Source organism: Patiria miniata, unplaced genomic scaffold (genome assembly GCF_015706575.1).
Source record: "Patiria miniata isolate m_02_andy unplaced genomic scaffold, ASM1570657v1 HiC_scaffold_27, whole genome shotgun sequence".
Taxonomy (NCBI): domain Eukaryota; kingdom Metazoa; phylum Echinodermata; class Asteroidea; order Valvatida; family Asterinidae; genus Patiria; species Patiria miniata.
Genome location: NW_024037066.1, coordinates 4,289,920 through 4,306,590, shown reverse-complemented (window position 1 = coordinate 4,306,590; position 16,671 = coordinate 4,289,920). Strand labels below are relative to the sequence as shown.

Below are 16,671 nucleotides of genomic sequence, written 5' to 3'. Positions count from 1 at the left end.
AATTAAGTAGCAAAGCAACTTGCGTGAGAATGGAGTGTTTAAGAAATAACTGTGTCTTGGAATGAGGGATTAGGGTCTTGCCGAACGATAACAAGTGAACATGTACATCGCGGGTGCGCTAATGTAGAATGAAAAATAACACATTTCTGGGTTGACTAGAATGACATTTAAAAGCATCTAGATTGGGTGAAGAAGTAGCGCTAACTTTTGAAAAACTAGACCAAAGTCAACCCCCATCAATGGGAGTGACTACTTGGTACTTGGTTGGTTCTTCTCCTAAGGACTTCCACAAGGGAGTATAACTAGGAGGCCAGAAACACCGGGGCAAACCCCTTCTCTTAGCGATAAGTGTTACTGGGTACTTTTACGTGCGTTAGGCCTTATACAACACACGGGACCTACGGCTTAACATCCCATCCGAAGGACGAAGCAATAATGGTTAAGTGCCTTGCTTAAGGGCACAAGTGTCCGGGCCCGGGCTTGAACCCATGCCACTGTTGCCTCTGAAACACCAGAGCATGAGTCCGGTGCTCTTAACCGCTAGACCATGACACTACTACTGGCGTCTCGATACACTTCCCATCTCGGCCTTCCAAAATATATGATTCGTGAAGCTTAAAATAAATATTGAAGTGGGCAAAAGATGGGAGAAAAGGATTAAGAAACAGACAAGTGGACCCACTTCACCAAGAAATGTTTCGTGTGCCGTCCGATTGTAAATTGATAGAATGTGCCTGTTCTTTGGAGTATTGCCCTTCTCTTGTTTTTACCTGTATCCTCCATTCCAGTTTCTGCAAACTTTGTCCTTAACCTTCCTTGTCAATCAAACCATATTCTATCACCACCCTTCTTTTTGCCACTCTCCATCCTTTATATTTTCCCTTTATATTTTTTGTTTATAAATACATGTATCTCAACAACACTACCACCATGACCCAATAATCAGCCATTGTCATCACATCTTGAGGTTCCCCTGGCCCCCTTTGTGCCTCCATTGTTACCAAATTAAAGATCATGAAAAACATCCTCTGAGATACCCACGGCGCGGGCGCATAAGGTATGTGTTAATGACCCTCTCAGTGGTTTCCCCCAACTTTCTCTTTGCAACCGCTGAGGGGGGACTTGCGCACTGAGCGTTACCGACTCAGTTTTCCGACTCAACTTGATCAACCAAAAACCCTCCACAGTCCATACGTCTTCATTATCTGCTTCTTCATTGTGTAATCCCCATATGATTGGCGTGGTAGATGAAAACATCTTCAGTACTTTCGTTGGTTTCTCTTCTCTCTTTGTACTCGTCTCCTGTTGGGAAATTTGCCTTGTCAAGCCAGCCTATCCTCGCCCGCTGTCCACGCCTCGTCTTGAGAACATTATTCAAAGACTGTTGGTCACTTTCCATCCCTTTGTCCTTCAGGAGTCGACTAATCCAGTGTCGAACAACACTAAAAGAGACGATGTTCGATTTGAAGTACATTAAGCAGGGGCAGGGCAACTTATGGCCATCTTTACCGTCGTGTCCCTGCGCGAGCCACACGTCGTATTTCGAGTAATTCGGTACGATGAGATCGAGAGGGTCTCGGAACCAAAAGGAATCGACATCGACCACCAGAGTATCGAATCCTTCTTCCAGTTTGTCGACCAAATACTGGGGCCGCTTGTTGACGAGGCGTCGATACCCAGAGTGGCGGAACTTCTGCGGCGCGGGATGGGAGAAACCGTATTCGGTTTGTTCGATTCTGAGATTTCGATCGTCGAATGTCAGGTTTCGTGTGAGGTATCGATAGGCATCTGGGTCCTCAGCAATGATGGTGATGTTGTAGTCCAGACCCAATCGTCGAACGCTTAGAATCCAGTTGACAGTGAAATCCAGAAAACCACGATTGGTTGTTGTAAGGATGGTGAAAGGTCGTGGAATGTGAGACATGTGATTCTTGGTCGTCTTTGGCCCAACATCTCTAGATTTGTTCTTGACCAGGGAAACGGGTGGATTGCGGAGCGCAGCATAGCTCCTACCTGAAGACAAAATAGAAATGCGAAAGTATGAGAAAATAAGTATGAGATCAGCAAGGCAAAGAGAAGGGAAAAGACGTAATGACATGTGGCGGGGGTGGGGTGGGGCCGGGGTGGGGTGGGGGCAAGGGCGGATCCAGTACACATTTTTTTTGGGGGGGGGGGAGGCAAAAAAATGGTCCCCCAATAAGTGGGTCAAAACAATTACGGCGAGGGGTTCGGGTCCCGCTTAAGGGTCCCGAAAAAATGTTGGACTCTAGATGCTCTGTGGTGCGATCTGAGGCAATTTCTGACCACTTTAACCAATTATATTTGAGGAAAAGATGGTGGTGTACGCAGTGCTTGCCTTTATTGCGACGTCATTTAAAAACAAAACATTGGTTTTGGCTTTTTTGGGGGGGGGGGGCATGGCCCCCATTGCCCCCTCCCGGATCCGCCCTTGGGTGGGTGCCAAAGAGGTGGTGGTGGTGAATACTTTGGAGACAAAGTGGGAGGGAATAAGAAAGGTGTACGCAAGAGGTTTTTTGAAGTGTTGGATAGGATTATTGTTTTTAGGTTGACCAGGAAAATTAAGGACAAGGTGGACCCAGAAATTGGAAACACGGGTAACAATAGTCCTACTCCGAAGTATTGAAGATGCAAAAGTGATGGTGGTTCTAAAATAGACACTGATGATGAAGATTTTAAGAGGATGATGATTCTCAAGATGCTTATGGTGATGATTTTGGAAGTAATAACATTTAATGCCCATTAATTGTAATGACATTTTACTAATAAAAATGCAACACACAAAAAAACACAACATAAAAAGTACGCATGGGAACGCTTTACAGTCACTTCGCCCCGTTTCCACTTCGCCCCATGTCACTTTGCCCGACGTCACTTTGGCGAATTGGGGATGGGGCAAAGTGGCGACGGGGCGACTGCAATGGGGCGAAGTGGCGAGGGGGCAAAGTGGCAATGGGGAGAAGTGGTTCTTCTTTTCTTCCAATTGAGTGCTAACTACACAATTGACTCAGAGACTACAGCAGGTTAGGGGCGAAGTGACATGGGGCAAAGTGGAAATGGGGCGAAGTGACCAACAACCATGGGAACTAATGAATATTACCGAGATACCCACCAGGCATCTCAGCACATGCACCTATAAGGAAGGCGTTCCTACCTCTTTCTCTCATCAAACCTCGCCTGGTTCCACACATCGGATCACCATATAGAAACAGGGCAGGGATGAGAACCACGCAGACGACGATCTGTAGCGCCATGGTGCCCAACAAGAAGGGGTATAAGGATGCCTTCTTAAAGGAACCGAAGGCTATAACGAGCCGGGAATGCATGGTCGCGATGGGGGTACCAACAGATCAAGTTGAGAGAAGTCCACAGAAATGAAAACAAAAACATATGTCGAGAGTAAAGTTTGAAAATCGTGACGTTTGGTGTCCTACATCTTGAATTCTCATAGAATTAGAAACAACCACTGATACCAAGCACTTCGCGGAGGTAGCTTGGATAAAACAGAAAGCAGCCTTAGAAGATTAGAAGTTGCTGCACCGGCTGAGAATCTCACAGGGTGTAAATGTACATCGATAATGAGCTGATAAGCACACAAACAAAATGGCTCACTGCAGTGGAGGATTGGCCCTGATCAGCGAAGCAGAATTCGATTTTCAATGAAAAGATCCATTATGCGACTTGACAAAAGGGGAAAAAAGGGACAAAAGGGAGTGCAGCAAAGGGGTCACGGTATAGCTTACGGAGGGGTACAGGCCGCCCCGAAAACGGGCACTCACAAAAGAGGGGGTATCATGGTAAAATCCGGGTAATATACATTTCATATCTTTTCCGGGTGTTTTTTTTTCTTCCAGTGTCGATCCTTTACAACAATTCCAGTACGAAACCAAAGGAGTACATCAAAAAGCTGAGAGGTCGCCTGCCTCGATTTTGACATTTTATATAACATTGACTTTATCTTATCGTTCACAAAACGGCAGCATTATTGGTCCAAAGCGTTAATGTTAATAATTTATAAAGCGGGTGAAGACATTTTAGGGTTACGAAATCATTACCATTGCAACGATAAACTATCTGTGCATGTTTTTTTTAAATTAACCAAAAATCATTGCCCCGTGTGAGGCTCGAACTCACGACCTTCAGATTATGAGACTGACGCGCTGCCGACTGCGCCAACGAGGCAGTTGCTTTAACATTGTGTTTCTGTTCAACTTAATATAAGCTGATCAGACCACGAACCATTTACTGCTAGTGCCCAGTTGATTCCAAATCAAGATAAAGATCATAAGTCAATTCATTATTGTTCTATGATTCACTAAACACCGTATATACGCCTGAGCTGGGGTTGGATCACAGAAGACAGAATACTTAATCCTTGGAGGCCTAAGGCAAAGTGAAAACGACATGGCACAGTATGTTTTTCCATCGAAAGTCAAAGTTGAAACAATGAGAAATAAAGAAGAAATAAATTATAATCATATGGAGCAACAGTCAGCCTTTGCGTCACATAGGCCATGGAGGAATAAGAACACATTAGGCCTACCCTCCACCCCCTCCCCCACCAACTCCCACACCCCCATCCCACCCCCAACCCCCCCCCCCCCCCCCCCAAATAAAAATATGGATTACTTTTTATTAAACAAACTAAATCAATTCTTGAATAAATTACACACCCCAACTTCCATGTCCATGTGGTTTCACACAGGGTTTACCACATGCGATCCCTTATTCAAAATGTGATTTAAAAAGATATTTAAACCAACTATTTTTCTCATAATTTTAACTGGTGCCCACTATACAGACAACGTGTCCGCACGAAGATGTACGCGTACTATGCATGTATCTCGCGAGAACCAATGTGGAAAGCAAAAAGTCGGGTTTGGTATTAGCACGCATGCGCAAATAATTTGGCCCATGGCGGCCATCTTCGAAGTGAAACGACGCTTAATTGACTGCTGCGGGAAAAATCAAAATCTACTCCGGTCAGGGAGCTCAAACGGCTCTACAACATTACTGACTGGTCCCCAAGGATATCAGGAGGGTTTTGGTATGTCAAATCTGTCATGAGTTACAATATAATTAGTTAAATACAGTGCGACTTGATGTGCAGCACTGTGCGTCGTTTGTCAACGTGGACATGTACATGTAGGCCTACAGCGAATCAGCGATGCATAGAGTACATGTACATCATAATGTAAAAACGTGTATTACCGACACTTGTCAGTCTTGTGTACCATCCCTCATTCCCTGGCGCTTGGTGAGGGCCTCGGACAAACTGTTACAATCTGACGCCACTATAATCTCAATGAAGGTCATTCATTGCAAAAATGCTGTTACGACATGAATCTGGGACTCACATACTCACTGAGAAACATTTCAAATTTTGTTACGAAATACTAAAAAATGTTATTGACTCTCGGCCGGCCGGATCCCCCATCGACTTAGCCCCATAAATGTGGCCTATTTACTGGACTGCCTCCGTAAACATAGGCCACACATCCACATGTACAAAAATCGTGTCGACTTTGCCAAATTTTGATTTTCACATTAAGGCTTAGTTTGTAGGTTTTTTTTTGCTTTAGAAGCATACTCACCCTCTTTATAGGCTAATCAGAAGGTGCTGCCTTTTTCAGATGTATACTTTTCGTGAAATTTCCAGATTCATTTTTACACGTTTGCGTATCAAAATTTCAACATGAAATTTCACAAAAATTAGACATCTGAAAAAGGCAGCACTTTCTGACTAGCCTATAAAGTGGGTGAGTATGCTTCTAAAGCAAAAAAATCCTACAAACTAAGCCTAAATGTGAAAATCAAAATTTGGCAAAGTCGACACGATTTTTGTACATGTGGACGTGTGGCCTATGTTTACGGAGGCAGTCCAGTAAATAGGCCACATTTATGGGGCTACCATCGACTTTGCACACAACTGCTGAAGTGGCATCAGGTTGCAATATGTTTTTCCAGTCCATGGGCATGGAGAGTTGCATACATTGCCTTTTCAAAATATTTTTTAACAAAATTGGAAATGTTTTTCAGTCTCAGATTAACCCTAACATGCCTAACTCCCTAAGGCATGTAGGAGGTATGCAAAATCGTATGGATAAATTAGAGGATTCAGGGAATCAGCACTGTTTGGGTAAAAGTTTTAGCTTACGAAACTCCAGCTCCAACATGTGTCCAATGCTCATCATTGGGCATGTTGGGAATTTGACATGTTTAGCCATGGAGGTAGCCTAGGCCCTAGCCAGCGTATGTTGTGGCCAGCGGTCTGTAAATACTGGAGGCCGTGGGATTCGGCCTCAACACAGCTGCTGAAATCATAATTTATTGCATATTTTGATCAGTTTGATTCTGTTTTAAAGGGGCACTATGTCCTGAAATCCCCGAAAATGTTATGTTTTGGATTGTTTACTTAGCTTATTTCAAACATCTGGTTGAAAGGAAACCAACCTAATGTCTTACCGTTCCTGAGAAAAGACGAAAAAATCCTGCTCGGACAAGATGGAGTACGAATATGTTTTTTGTGTCGTTCTCAGTGTTCGATATACACGTTGTGTATCTTGGGAGCAGCACTGACCAATCACCAAAGCCAAAAAAAAGTGGTTTCTTCAACGTCCGCAAAAGGCGAACACTTTGCAAATGAAATCACAAGCAGCAGCCAAACAGCTCAAATTAATGGGGTCGCAAAAGTGGACCCCGAAATTCGTTCTCGCACGCATAATACAAGAATAACTCAAAAACGCCCAGTTTTGAAAGGATAGTTGTGTGGATGTTTATATCCTACTTTTGAATGTTGTTTCCGATTAACATCATCTCGTTCAAAGCGCGTTTTGTAGCCCAATTGGGCTTTTCCAGGACCTAGTGTCCCTTTAAGTCGATCCTTTGCTTCGTGAATGATTCACGAACTTGTTGTGATTGGACAGTACTTGTGCAGGCCTAGGCCTATATTGTTTATAATATCTATGACTTCATTAACTCTCTAGAAACAGAATACGTTTCTCAATTTTCATACAGGGTACCTCTTGAGGTTTGTATTACTCCGAGAATGTCAGGATTTGAAGAGATTGGCATCGCTGGGCCAGATCATCTGCGGGAGGCCCTCACTAATTGCACAGATCCCCAGCAAGCCATCGAAGACTTCCAAGCGGAGAATGGGATCCTCCTGCCCACCCTCCAACCAGCCCTGCCCCTGCTGGACCTCCACAGCATCCGCCGTTATGAATTCCACCGATCCATCATGGAAGAACTCCGACAGCAACTCATTGAGAAGTGCCGGCAGCTGTCCGAGATCGGCAACAAGAAATCCTACAAGACCATTGAGGAGTTACTGTCCAAGTGTTTCCCTCTCATCAGAGTGAAATCTGTGCAGCCGGTTGTCATGGAGATCATGAAGCTGCTCCCTAGAGTCCCTGCAAAGTATCTGACCGTCGTTGTTGACGACCGAGAACTCTACAAAGCGGCGTCAACTGAAGTCAAACGCCAGATCTGGGAGCAGAATCCATCGCTGTTTGGCGATGAAGTGTCTCCGTTGCTGACAGATTACATCAAGAGCAAGGAAGCGATCTTGTTTGGTAGCGAGACGATCAACTCACACATGTTCTTCTCGGTGACGCCCAAAACGCGTCGCCAGGGCGAAGTGGTCCAGAAACTAGCAAACATGGTCGGCAAGAGCATCCGACTCTACGACATGGTACTGCAGTTTCTGAGGACGTTGTTTCTGCGTACGAGGACAGTTCACTACTGCACCCTGCGGGCCGAGCTGCTTATGGTTCTGCACGACATGGAAGTCCATGAGATTTGTACGGAGGATCCGTGCCATAAGTTCACCTGGTGTTTGGATGCCTGCATCCGGGAGAAGTTCGTCGATGAGAAGCGAGCCCGAGAACTCCAGGGATTTCTTGACGGAGTCAGGAGAGGACAGGAACAAGTTCTTGGGTGAATATTGTGTTCTAAAGTTCTCAATTTTTTATTTTTAAACAAACAATTAAGAATGGACCATTCACAATTTCAAAAGCACCTTTGTAATAAAACTTAAAACCTCAACTGCACAGACTTTTTTGAGCCAGTTCCCGCCGGGAATATTTTGACATCAACCGGACCCAGGGGCAGGATTGTTTGTCTCAAACCTCGATGCCAGATGGGTTCAGGCCGTCATCTGCGGGTAGCACACCCTGATATTTCCAGCCTTGCTTATTGCGAGCGGGTCGCTAACAGATAGTTCCGGTGTGGCTTGAATATCGGACTCCATGAAATATGGACTCATTGGTAGTATTGCACATGCCTAAGTACAATAATATGCTAGTTTTAAGATCATATATGGGAGAGTGACCTGTCACGTGCAAGGGATTAACCAATAATAGGGAAAAAGAGTCCGATTTTCATAGGAGTCGGATTTTCCTATGACACCAGCCTCGCTCATTGCGTGTATATCTTTCATCCATTCCGAATACCGCAAAACCTTTGCGTGTTTACATACATGAACATGTACACGTCGTCAGACATGAACTGGTTTAGTATTAATTTAATGGCAATTTTTATGGCATTTTCCTATCATTTTTCAGTGACCTTTCGATGATTCTCTGCGACCCGTTCTCCATACACACCATTGCCAGTAGCAGTATCAAGGTCTTACAACATCTCCTGAACACTGAGAAACTGCCAAGGGTAAGATGCTACTTCTAATATGGTACGTACTTGAAAGACAAACACACTGGGTAAGTTTCTGCCAAAACTGTCAGACCACGAACACGTCGAGCAATACTCTGGACACCATGCGCAGCTACTGAATATTCATAAATACACTAGACATAAAAAACTTTTACACTTTTATAATCTTTTTTATTTCTATTTGGCTGTACAACTTCTAACAAGCACAAGTCTTGATTTCAAATGCCATTAACTGGAATTAGCCTGGATAAAAGATACACACTAAAGTATAAATGTACATGTATCTCGAAACTGACTTCAGGTCGGGTCGGGTCGGTGTGTCCATCATTTCAGTTGGGTTGGGTCGGTTTCAGTTTTGCTTTTGTGATATTTGGGTCGGGCCGGGCAGGGTCGGTTAAGCTGTCTTTTGAAAACCAAAAAAAAAACCCGAAACAGTTTGAAAATTTAGCCTGTGCAATATTACTGCATAGTTACTGTGCCGGTACTACCAATGTCAACCCACCTCAAGAATGTGCACATGGTTTGCGGTCAATCACGCGCTGTCTATAACATGTAGGCCCAGCCAAAGTTACGAGTCGTACTCACTCTGTGAGACGACTATTTTCACGGTACGCGATTATTAGTTCGACACAAAAAGCGGACACAGTAGCCCAAGCCAGATATGCAGGGTTTTTTTTTCGGGTCGGTTTGGTTTCGGGTCGGTTCGGGTTGGTTTTTGCTTGAATTTGTGTGTCGGGTTGGGTTGGGTCACTCAGATTTAAGGAGTTCAGATCGGTTTCAATTCAAATTCGGTTTACATCTATAATGTTTCGGGTCGGTTTGGCCAGGTCGACCCGACCCAATGCACAACATGACTCCTTGGTGTTACTTGTTTTCTGTGTATGGACATATTTGATAATGCAGAGAGTTATTTTATTTACAAAATACGTTTACACACTACACCATGTATTATAATTTTTGCTACTTTGTTCAACAGGAGAGTGCCGTCTTGTTATTGCTTCTGAGGATGCTTGCGTTGGGACTTGGTGCCTGGGACATGATTGACAAGCAAGTCTTTCGGGAACCTAAAATGGTAAGCCGGAGTCTTCAATATTGTGTTTTGCCCTTCACCAATGTAATTTCAAAAACACTGAATACTCACTTTATTCCAAAGGCCTGCAAGAAAAAGCAGGCAAGGTTGCTCGGGTGGGACTCGAACCAAAGACCTCCTGCTTACTAGGGCAGATAATCTTACCACTCGACCATCGAGCTTGCATGGGTCAGGTGGCAGGTTCAGATGCGATATAACAGCAGATACCGAAACCAATCGCTATATTGAAAAGCTGGGAACATTTTGAAAGTCCTGAGGCCGCTCTCATTTCAAATGGGTAGTTGAATTAATTTCCTGATGAATTTCATCTTTTAACTGCCTTTAGGAAAACGACCTTGTTGTGAGATTCCTCCCAAGTCTCGTGTCCCTCCTTGCCGATGACTACACCCGCCAGATCAACCGACGTATCCACGAGACCGAGGATGATCCGAAACTCAAAGACGTGCCGAACCAGCTCCTCAAGTCCTCCCGCAAGGACCGCATCGCAGCCACCTTGCTGCTGTACTACATCTTATACATCACCAGACAGAGGAACAAGGAGGCTCTGTCCCGCATCCTGCCCAAGATTATCAAGACGGAGAGCAATATGTCTTACGAGGACATCTTCCTGCATCCCTTCTCCTCCCAGCTGGCTCTTATGGGGGAGGATTTTGCCTCCGAGACATTTTGCAACCTCATCTTTGACGATTTTCTTCTGGCGTCCAGCGTGCAGGAGAATGTCTTAAGACACTCACTGCGACTTCTGGAGTACGTCTTCCACAAAATGCCCTCGCAGAGAATTTTGAAGTTGATGGACAAATTGGAACCAAAGACAGAGGTAGGTTCTGTGGAGGAGTCTTAAAAGACTATTCATCAATTAGAGTAAAGCTTGTTAAGTACTGTGTGTCCAAATTAAGTTAGGGATCCAGAATTGGAGTTGTCTCACTACTTCGCTTGAATTTCCATTCATGGTGGGTGAAATTTAAAATTAATGCTTTAGACAATGATAATGTTAGAGGGAAGCTTTTGCAAGGTTGGGGGGAGTTAAAATGATTCTTAATTTCCATGTGCCACATTATAGTCTTTAGAGTGGTGCACCTTTGTTTTCGGTGTGGAAAACTTCTCATTTTTCAAGGGAAACCCTAGGTATGCATAGTTAGATGGCTGCTGACTTGTGTTATTGTTGGATAGGTTTTAATAAGCCTGTGTACTTATGACGTCACACTTTGTTTACATGTGCACTTTCTTATGGAGCCAGTGGGGGCCCACGGTCCACTGAGCACCACTTTGTTTACACACGTAAACAAAGTGTGACGTCATTAGTAGAGAGGCTTATTCCACTAGATTTTTTGTGCCCGTGGCTAAAGTTGCTGAAAAAGACGACAACCAAAAATCACTTTTACTTCTTGTTCTCTACAGCATGGTCAAGAAGTACGCGACTTGTACGGCAGTGTGTTGAAGAAGATTGAAGCGCATGCTCCAAGCCCAGCTGTGATCCCCGAACCTCTGGACTCGCCGCTAATGAGCGTGCCCACACCAGCACCCCTCTGACAACTCAAGCCCCGCCCCTCGGCTACACGAACACCTTGATCCAAGGACCATTGGGAATCTCCAAGATTTCAGTCATTTTGTCGTTTTTTTAATTTGGGGACAAAAAGAAAACTGTTTTGCTTCAGTACCACAGTGCCAGCATTTTAACTATTTATTTTTGCTTGCAGAGAAACGGCAGCCCGCTTGAGCCAAAATTTGCTTCTTTTATTTTAACCATTACACAATAAAGGGTTTACACGGGCATGTTGACCTTCATTTAATGGTGTTAACCTATGCGTGGTTACTTTGATTCATTATTTTATGCGTATGTTACAAGTAAATTGTTGGCACAACAAAATCTGGAGCCACACCGATACTTCAAGTCCATTTTGTTCTCCAAAATGTATGCACTCGTTTAGTATGTGGGAATTATGAAAACATTGCATACGTTTCAGAGCGATGTCACCAGGATTTGTTGATAGACACCAGTGGAGTATGTAGTTGAGCATTACAATAAATGTCGTTGAAATCAGCATTTTCAAGGATGGTATGAGTCCTTGAGTAGCGTATGTGGTAAAACTGGTCCAAACTGTACAGAAATATGTAAATAAATAAAGATATGTACATGTACATACATACAATGTACACCACTGGCCACATTTGAGGTTATTTTGTCCAAAAAATTGAGCTTACGATATGTATTTGTACAGCGCAAACACATTCTGTTCAGTGGGAAATTTAAGCTAAAACTAGGCCTCATTCTTGAGCTAGTGAGGGCGCTGTTGTAATACCATGGTGGGAGTGTGTAAAGATGAAAATCCTAGGTTATTGGCATACATGTTCATCAGTTCATGTATACATTTAAAAGTTACCACAATTCACAATTAAAAATTGTTAACATGTCTCAAACAAATTTTATAGGGTTGGTACCCCACAAGCAGTGGTGTTACAACAGCCTTATTCACTTAAAAATGTGGCCTATTTGTAACAAAGGGTTGAGGTAGATAGATTACACCATGCAAATCTTTTTTGGGGCATGATGTTCTTGAAGAAAACCAATTGTTGACGTTTTGAAAGAGTGCTTCACTCATTATCCAAGTGTAGCATACCACTCAAAAGGTCAGGTAATTGAGCGATCCATTAAAGGCATATTATAGGATCATTTGCTTTTCATGCATTTTGTATGTTTCCATGATAACACCACTCAAAATCCAAAGAAGAATGTTCAAACCTGTTGAAGTTTCAACTCAGTAGAAAGTACATGTACGCTTTTCGAGAAAACTGTGGAAAAAAACCTGCACAATCTTTTGATCGCAATACACTTTTTTGTCTAGATTTCCAAAAATCAGTCAATTGACTAATCGTTGGAAATCACCTACATTTCTTGATTATTGTCTAAATGACAGCCAGCCAGACAAAATAATTTCACGGGGTGAATAGTGTAAGTGCTGCTTTAATCCAAGTAAGCTTTTTGATAACAATTTCATAGGTTACTTTTGGGATAAATGCAAATGAACCTACATGTATGCCTCTTAATAAGCCCTGCCCAATGTCTGCAGTGGACCAATTACAACAATGATTAATGTTGATATATCTGACATGCATGCACGTACATGTACCTACATTTATGAAGCACGTAACCGGAACATGTGTGGCATTGGAGAGGCTCATGTATTGTTGCCCACGTGGGCGGGGCCTATTGGATTAGTCAATTCGGGAGGGGGGGGTTCTCATGGAAGCCAGTAGCCAATAATACCCCATTTTGAAGGTTTTGAGTGTTACACTTGCATTTTGTTCTTTACTTTCTTTTTTTCTTAATTACGTTGGACCAAATATGTGACCAAGCTCGTAAAAACTGCAAAACAATTCAAAGAATTTTGGGGGTTCCCAGTAAAAGAATTTTGGAGGTTCCCAGCAAAAAGAATAACAGACTTCAGAGTTTGTCTTGTACTTTTTCTGTGTATTTTCCAAGAAAATACTTACATATGAAGGCCTCTTTGTGATACAGCCAAGCTGTAATATGAACAATGGTCGCATTCCATTATTTAATAAAATGTGGAAAAGTAGACAAGAAAAAGTTTGCCGAGTTGATTGGGTTATTTGTAATAAGACTTACTGTCAGGACAAGTGCCTGATGGATATATTCCAAATTTGGAATTGACTTTTTGCCTGCCATCTCTGCCTACCGGGGATGCAAATGGGACACTCGGGTTTTTGTTTTGTTTTTTTGTCTGCAAAACGTGAACACGTGAGTTTACTCAGACGTGAACTGTACCGTCTTGTTAATAAAAAGTGTCTTAGATGCAACTTGATTAACAAGTTATCAGTGTAGTTGCAATTGAACAAACAAAAATAGAGTTAAATGCAAGAAAGTGGAGTTATAAAAATGCAATAAAAAAAATTGAAATGTATCACTGAACTTAAAATTTAACCGAATCAAACACATCAGTAGTTGAAATTTAAAAAACTCAAGCGTTACAAAAAAATGCTGAATCGAAATTTAAAAGGTCTGAAATGCAATGAAGTTAGCAGAAAAATTGAGTTAAGAAGCTAATAATGAAAATGTCTTGAAAACGTTAACATGTAAAAAAAAAAAAAGGATCAATAAATGTCAATGAAATCGAAATAGTCACAATCAAAATTTCAAAAGAAAAATTCAAAAAAAAATGTTTTTCAAATAAAAAAAACCTACAATTTTTAACTTGAAAGGATTCATCAGAAAAGTGAACGGTAGCAAAAAAATGAACCAACACAACAAATGAAGACGTTTCAGACAACATTTCAAAGATTTCTCCATACTAAAATATATTCCCATTACAGCAACGATTACAATACAGAAGATTGCAATCAACATATGTACATCTTGATTATAACTTTAACAGGGTTTGTTAAAACCTCATTAGATTACTGTTGTAAACTACAACCGTGGCCATAGACCAATTATTAAAGTACTGAACATTCGTTGGGTACTACAATCTGAGAGGAACAAAAATTATCGGGCCAATTTCAGGAAGATTTTCTGAATTCAGAAAAGTTTCCTTCATCCCAAGAACCAGACAGAAGTGTTTTTGGTACACAGTATGGTTAATAAACCAATTTTGGCTTAATGGAAGTTTTGCCAAGCAGTATTTTTCTGGTAAAAGCTCATCTACAAGGGACGACTCGTGCCTGAAAGTTTCCCACAAAACCTTTACAGTTATCCGCCTTTTTCATTTTCAAAAGCAGTTTTCAGCTTTAGTTGAAACATCTGAATGAACTATTTGTTTAGGTAATCTTTGGATCACGTATCAGGTTTATCCTCATCTAAATATTGGCAATGAGCAAACATGTGTGTACATGCGTGAATCAACAATTTACAAAAATACTAAAAATGAAGTGGTGGCCATCATTGTTGTTAACAATGCTACCGTCACAACCTTGTAATTAATAAAAAGATCATATATTCTAATTTCATTAATTGTTCAGACATCAGATTGTTTGATCCTTATACATTGCAAGAGACATTCTTACCGCGCTCTGAATTTTCTTGTTTTTTTGTCTGTTACCTCTTAAATTAATGTCAAATGTTACTTTTGATAAAGCTACTTGAAATCCAACTTGTAACGATGAACCACTTTTATAGAGCTAAGCTCAAATATTTTGTCGGCAAATACATTCGTCAGACCTATCACATTTGACCTGTAAATATATGACACTATATCTCAAACCAGGGACACATTTAACAACACATAATGAATATGCATCAAACTTTTGACCAATGAGACACTGAGGACTTGCCATATGATGTTTCTTAGTTACCATCCAGGATTCTGATTGGCTAATGACAGTTTATTAAAAACAAAATCCTCAATATAATTAATAATAATGAGCAAATTTTCCATCAGCACCTTGTATTTGCATAAATGTACAATGAATAAAAAAAAGTGCTTGCCTAGGGAATTATCTGAATACTTACAAATGATTTATAAATTGAAAAACAATTGTACTGCTAGGTAGTACTGAGTTAATTTTGCCACCACCTTTCAAATTCCACTTTACAATAAACCATAGAATATATTCATGTAAAGGATATGGCTTGAAACACACATCATTGAAAACCACACGTTAAAAACATACACGCACATATCCAATGCTTATATCATTAAAACCATACAAAAAAGCATGGTGCTCCAATTCAGAGAACTGCACAAATACATTTTGGAGCACGCAGTTCACATTTGGTCTCATAAAGAACGTATGTCTCATTCTGAAAGAATATCTAATATCTAGGAAATGATTTGAAATGTCGGTGGATACATCCACAAGCTGAAGACAGCTGTTAGCAACATTATCTGTAATTGTCAAACTTGATTATAAATGCATTTCACAGCAGATGAGACATTCAGAAAGCTTTAGGTAGTCCAAAATTATAGACTGGAGTGCGTGTGTTATCTATGTTTAACAATAACCTTGTTATTTTTTAGTGTCAAACTTCCTTTGTATCAATGCTTCTTAAAACTGTAGATTCGTTTCTAAGGTGTTTAATAATTTTACGAAAAAAAGACACACACACACTTCAACATCATTTCTAGTACTGAAATAACGGTAGAAATTATTTGTAAAATTAACTAGAGGATACCTACTGTAAAAGGTTAAAAGCATGGAACCAAAAAATCTTCAGCTATTTACATTGGAATACAGCAAAAGTTCTATAACGTAAAGGAATGCTTAAGTAACTTACTAACAACATATCAATTCTACATAATAATCAAATTAATCAAATTACATTATCTACATAATAAAGCAGCAATGGGTTAATGTTAGGTCTGTATACAGGGTGAGTAAAAAAAAAGGAAACCCCAATGGCAGGACCAACTATTTGATGAAGTTCTGCATGTAGTACTTTCAAAATCTAGGATATATGCAAGCCCAATTAATAAGCTTTCAAATAGTACAAGAATCATTCAAATTACTTGTGTACTTTTCAAGTTGCAGTGTTCTTTCAGAAAATGGAAACAATTCACATAGGGATGTTGTTTTCGTTTTGCTGAAAGAACACTATTCCTTATTGGTGATCGATGGACAGAACTTTAAAACGGTGTTTGTGTTCAAAATTCTGTAACTTGAAAAGTACGTGAGTGATTCGAATGATTCTTGTACCAAAAGAAAGCTGATGAATTGGGCCTTCATATCCTAGATTTTGAAAGTGCTACATGCAGAACTTCATTAAAAATATGGTCCTGACATTTGGGCTTCTTTTTTTATGACTGGCCCTATATTTAACAGCCAGAAATGCTTTGCTTACACGTGTATTTTATGCACATGTAAACAAACCATGACATTGTTTTGTTGTAGGCCTATTTGTTCTGATGACTAGCAAGCGGTAGTACATGTAACATAAAAAA

General features: G+C 41.2%; 2 protein-coding genes and 1 non-coding gene across 3 annotated transcripts; 1 reads left to right on the top strand and 2 right to left on the bottom strand.

The window, feature by feature from the left end:
* Positions 1-463: 463 nt before the first annotated feature.
* Positions 464-3,673, bottom strand: LOC119734474 (UDP-D-xylose:L-fucose alpha-1,3-D-xylosyltransferase 3-like). The gene is made up of 2 exons (XM_038208000.1): positions 3,173-3,673; positions 464-2,013 (listed from the first exon to the last, which is right to left on the bottom strand). The coding sequence occupies exons 1-2, from the start codon at positions 3,342-3,344 to the stop codon at positions 1,214-1,216; spliced, it is 972 nt and encodes a 323-aa protein (XP_038063928.1). The 5' UTR covers positions 3,345-3,673; the 3' UTR covers positions 464-1,213.
* A 454-nt stretch (positions 3,674-4,127) lies between these two features.
* Positions 4,128-4,200, bottom strand: Trnam-cau. The gene has a single exon. It is a non-coding gene; the product is annotated as a tRNA-Met (tRNA).
* Positions 4,201-4,909: 709 nt separating this feature from the next.
* Positions 4,910-13,364, top strand: LOC119734289 (negative elongation factor B-like). The gene is made up of 6 exons (XM_038207707.1): positions 4,910-5,065; positions 7,036-7,956; positions 8,583-8,685; positions 9,665-9,760; positions 10,104-10,595; positions 11,177-13,364. Exons 2-6 carry the CDS (start codon positions 7,067-7,069, stop codon positions 11,306-11,308), a joined length of 1,713 nt encoding a protein of 570 aa, XP_038063635.1. The 5' UTR covers positions 4,910-5,065; positions 7,036-7,066; the 3' UTR covers positions 11,309-13,364.
* The last annotated feature ends 3,307 nt before the right edge of the window (positions 13,365-16,671 follow it).

What these genes read in the sequence shown, in the direction of transcription:
- LOC119734474 (XM_038208000.1), bottom strand. Translation starts at nt 3,344, where the DNA reads ATGCATTCCCGGCTCGTTATAGCCTTCGGTTCCTTTAAGAAGGCATCC. An exon ending in AGGTTTGATGAGAGAAAGAG is followed by an intron (nt 2,014 to 3,172) that starts GTAGGAACGCCT and finishes TTTTGTCTTCAG; the next exon opens with GTAGGAGCTATGCTGCGCTC.
- LOC119734289 (XM_038207707.1), top strand. Translation starts at nt 7,067, where the DNA reads ATGTCAGGATTTGAAGAGATTGGCATCGCTGGGCCAGATCATCTGCGG. An exon ending in GGACAGGAACAAGTTCTTGG is followed by an intron (nt 7,957 to 8,582) that starts GTGAATATTGTG and finishes ATCATTTTTCAG; the next exon opens with TGACCTTTCGATGATTCTCT. An exon ending in AATTGGAACCAAAGACAGAG is followed by an intron (nt 10,596 to 11,176) that starts GTAGGTTCTGTG and finishes TGTTCTCTACAG; the next exon opens with CATGGTCAAGAAGTACGCGA.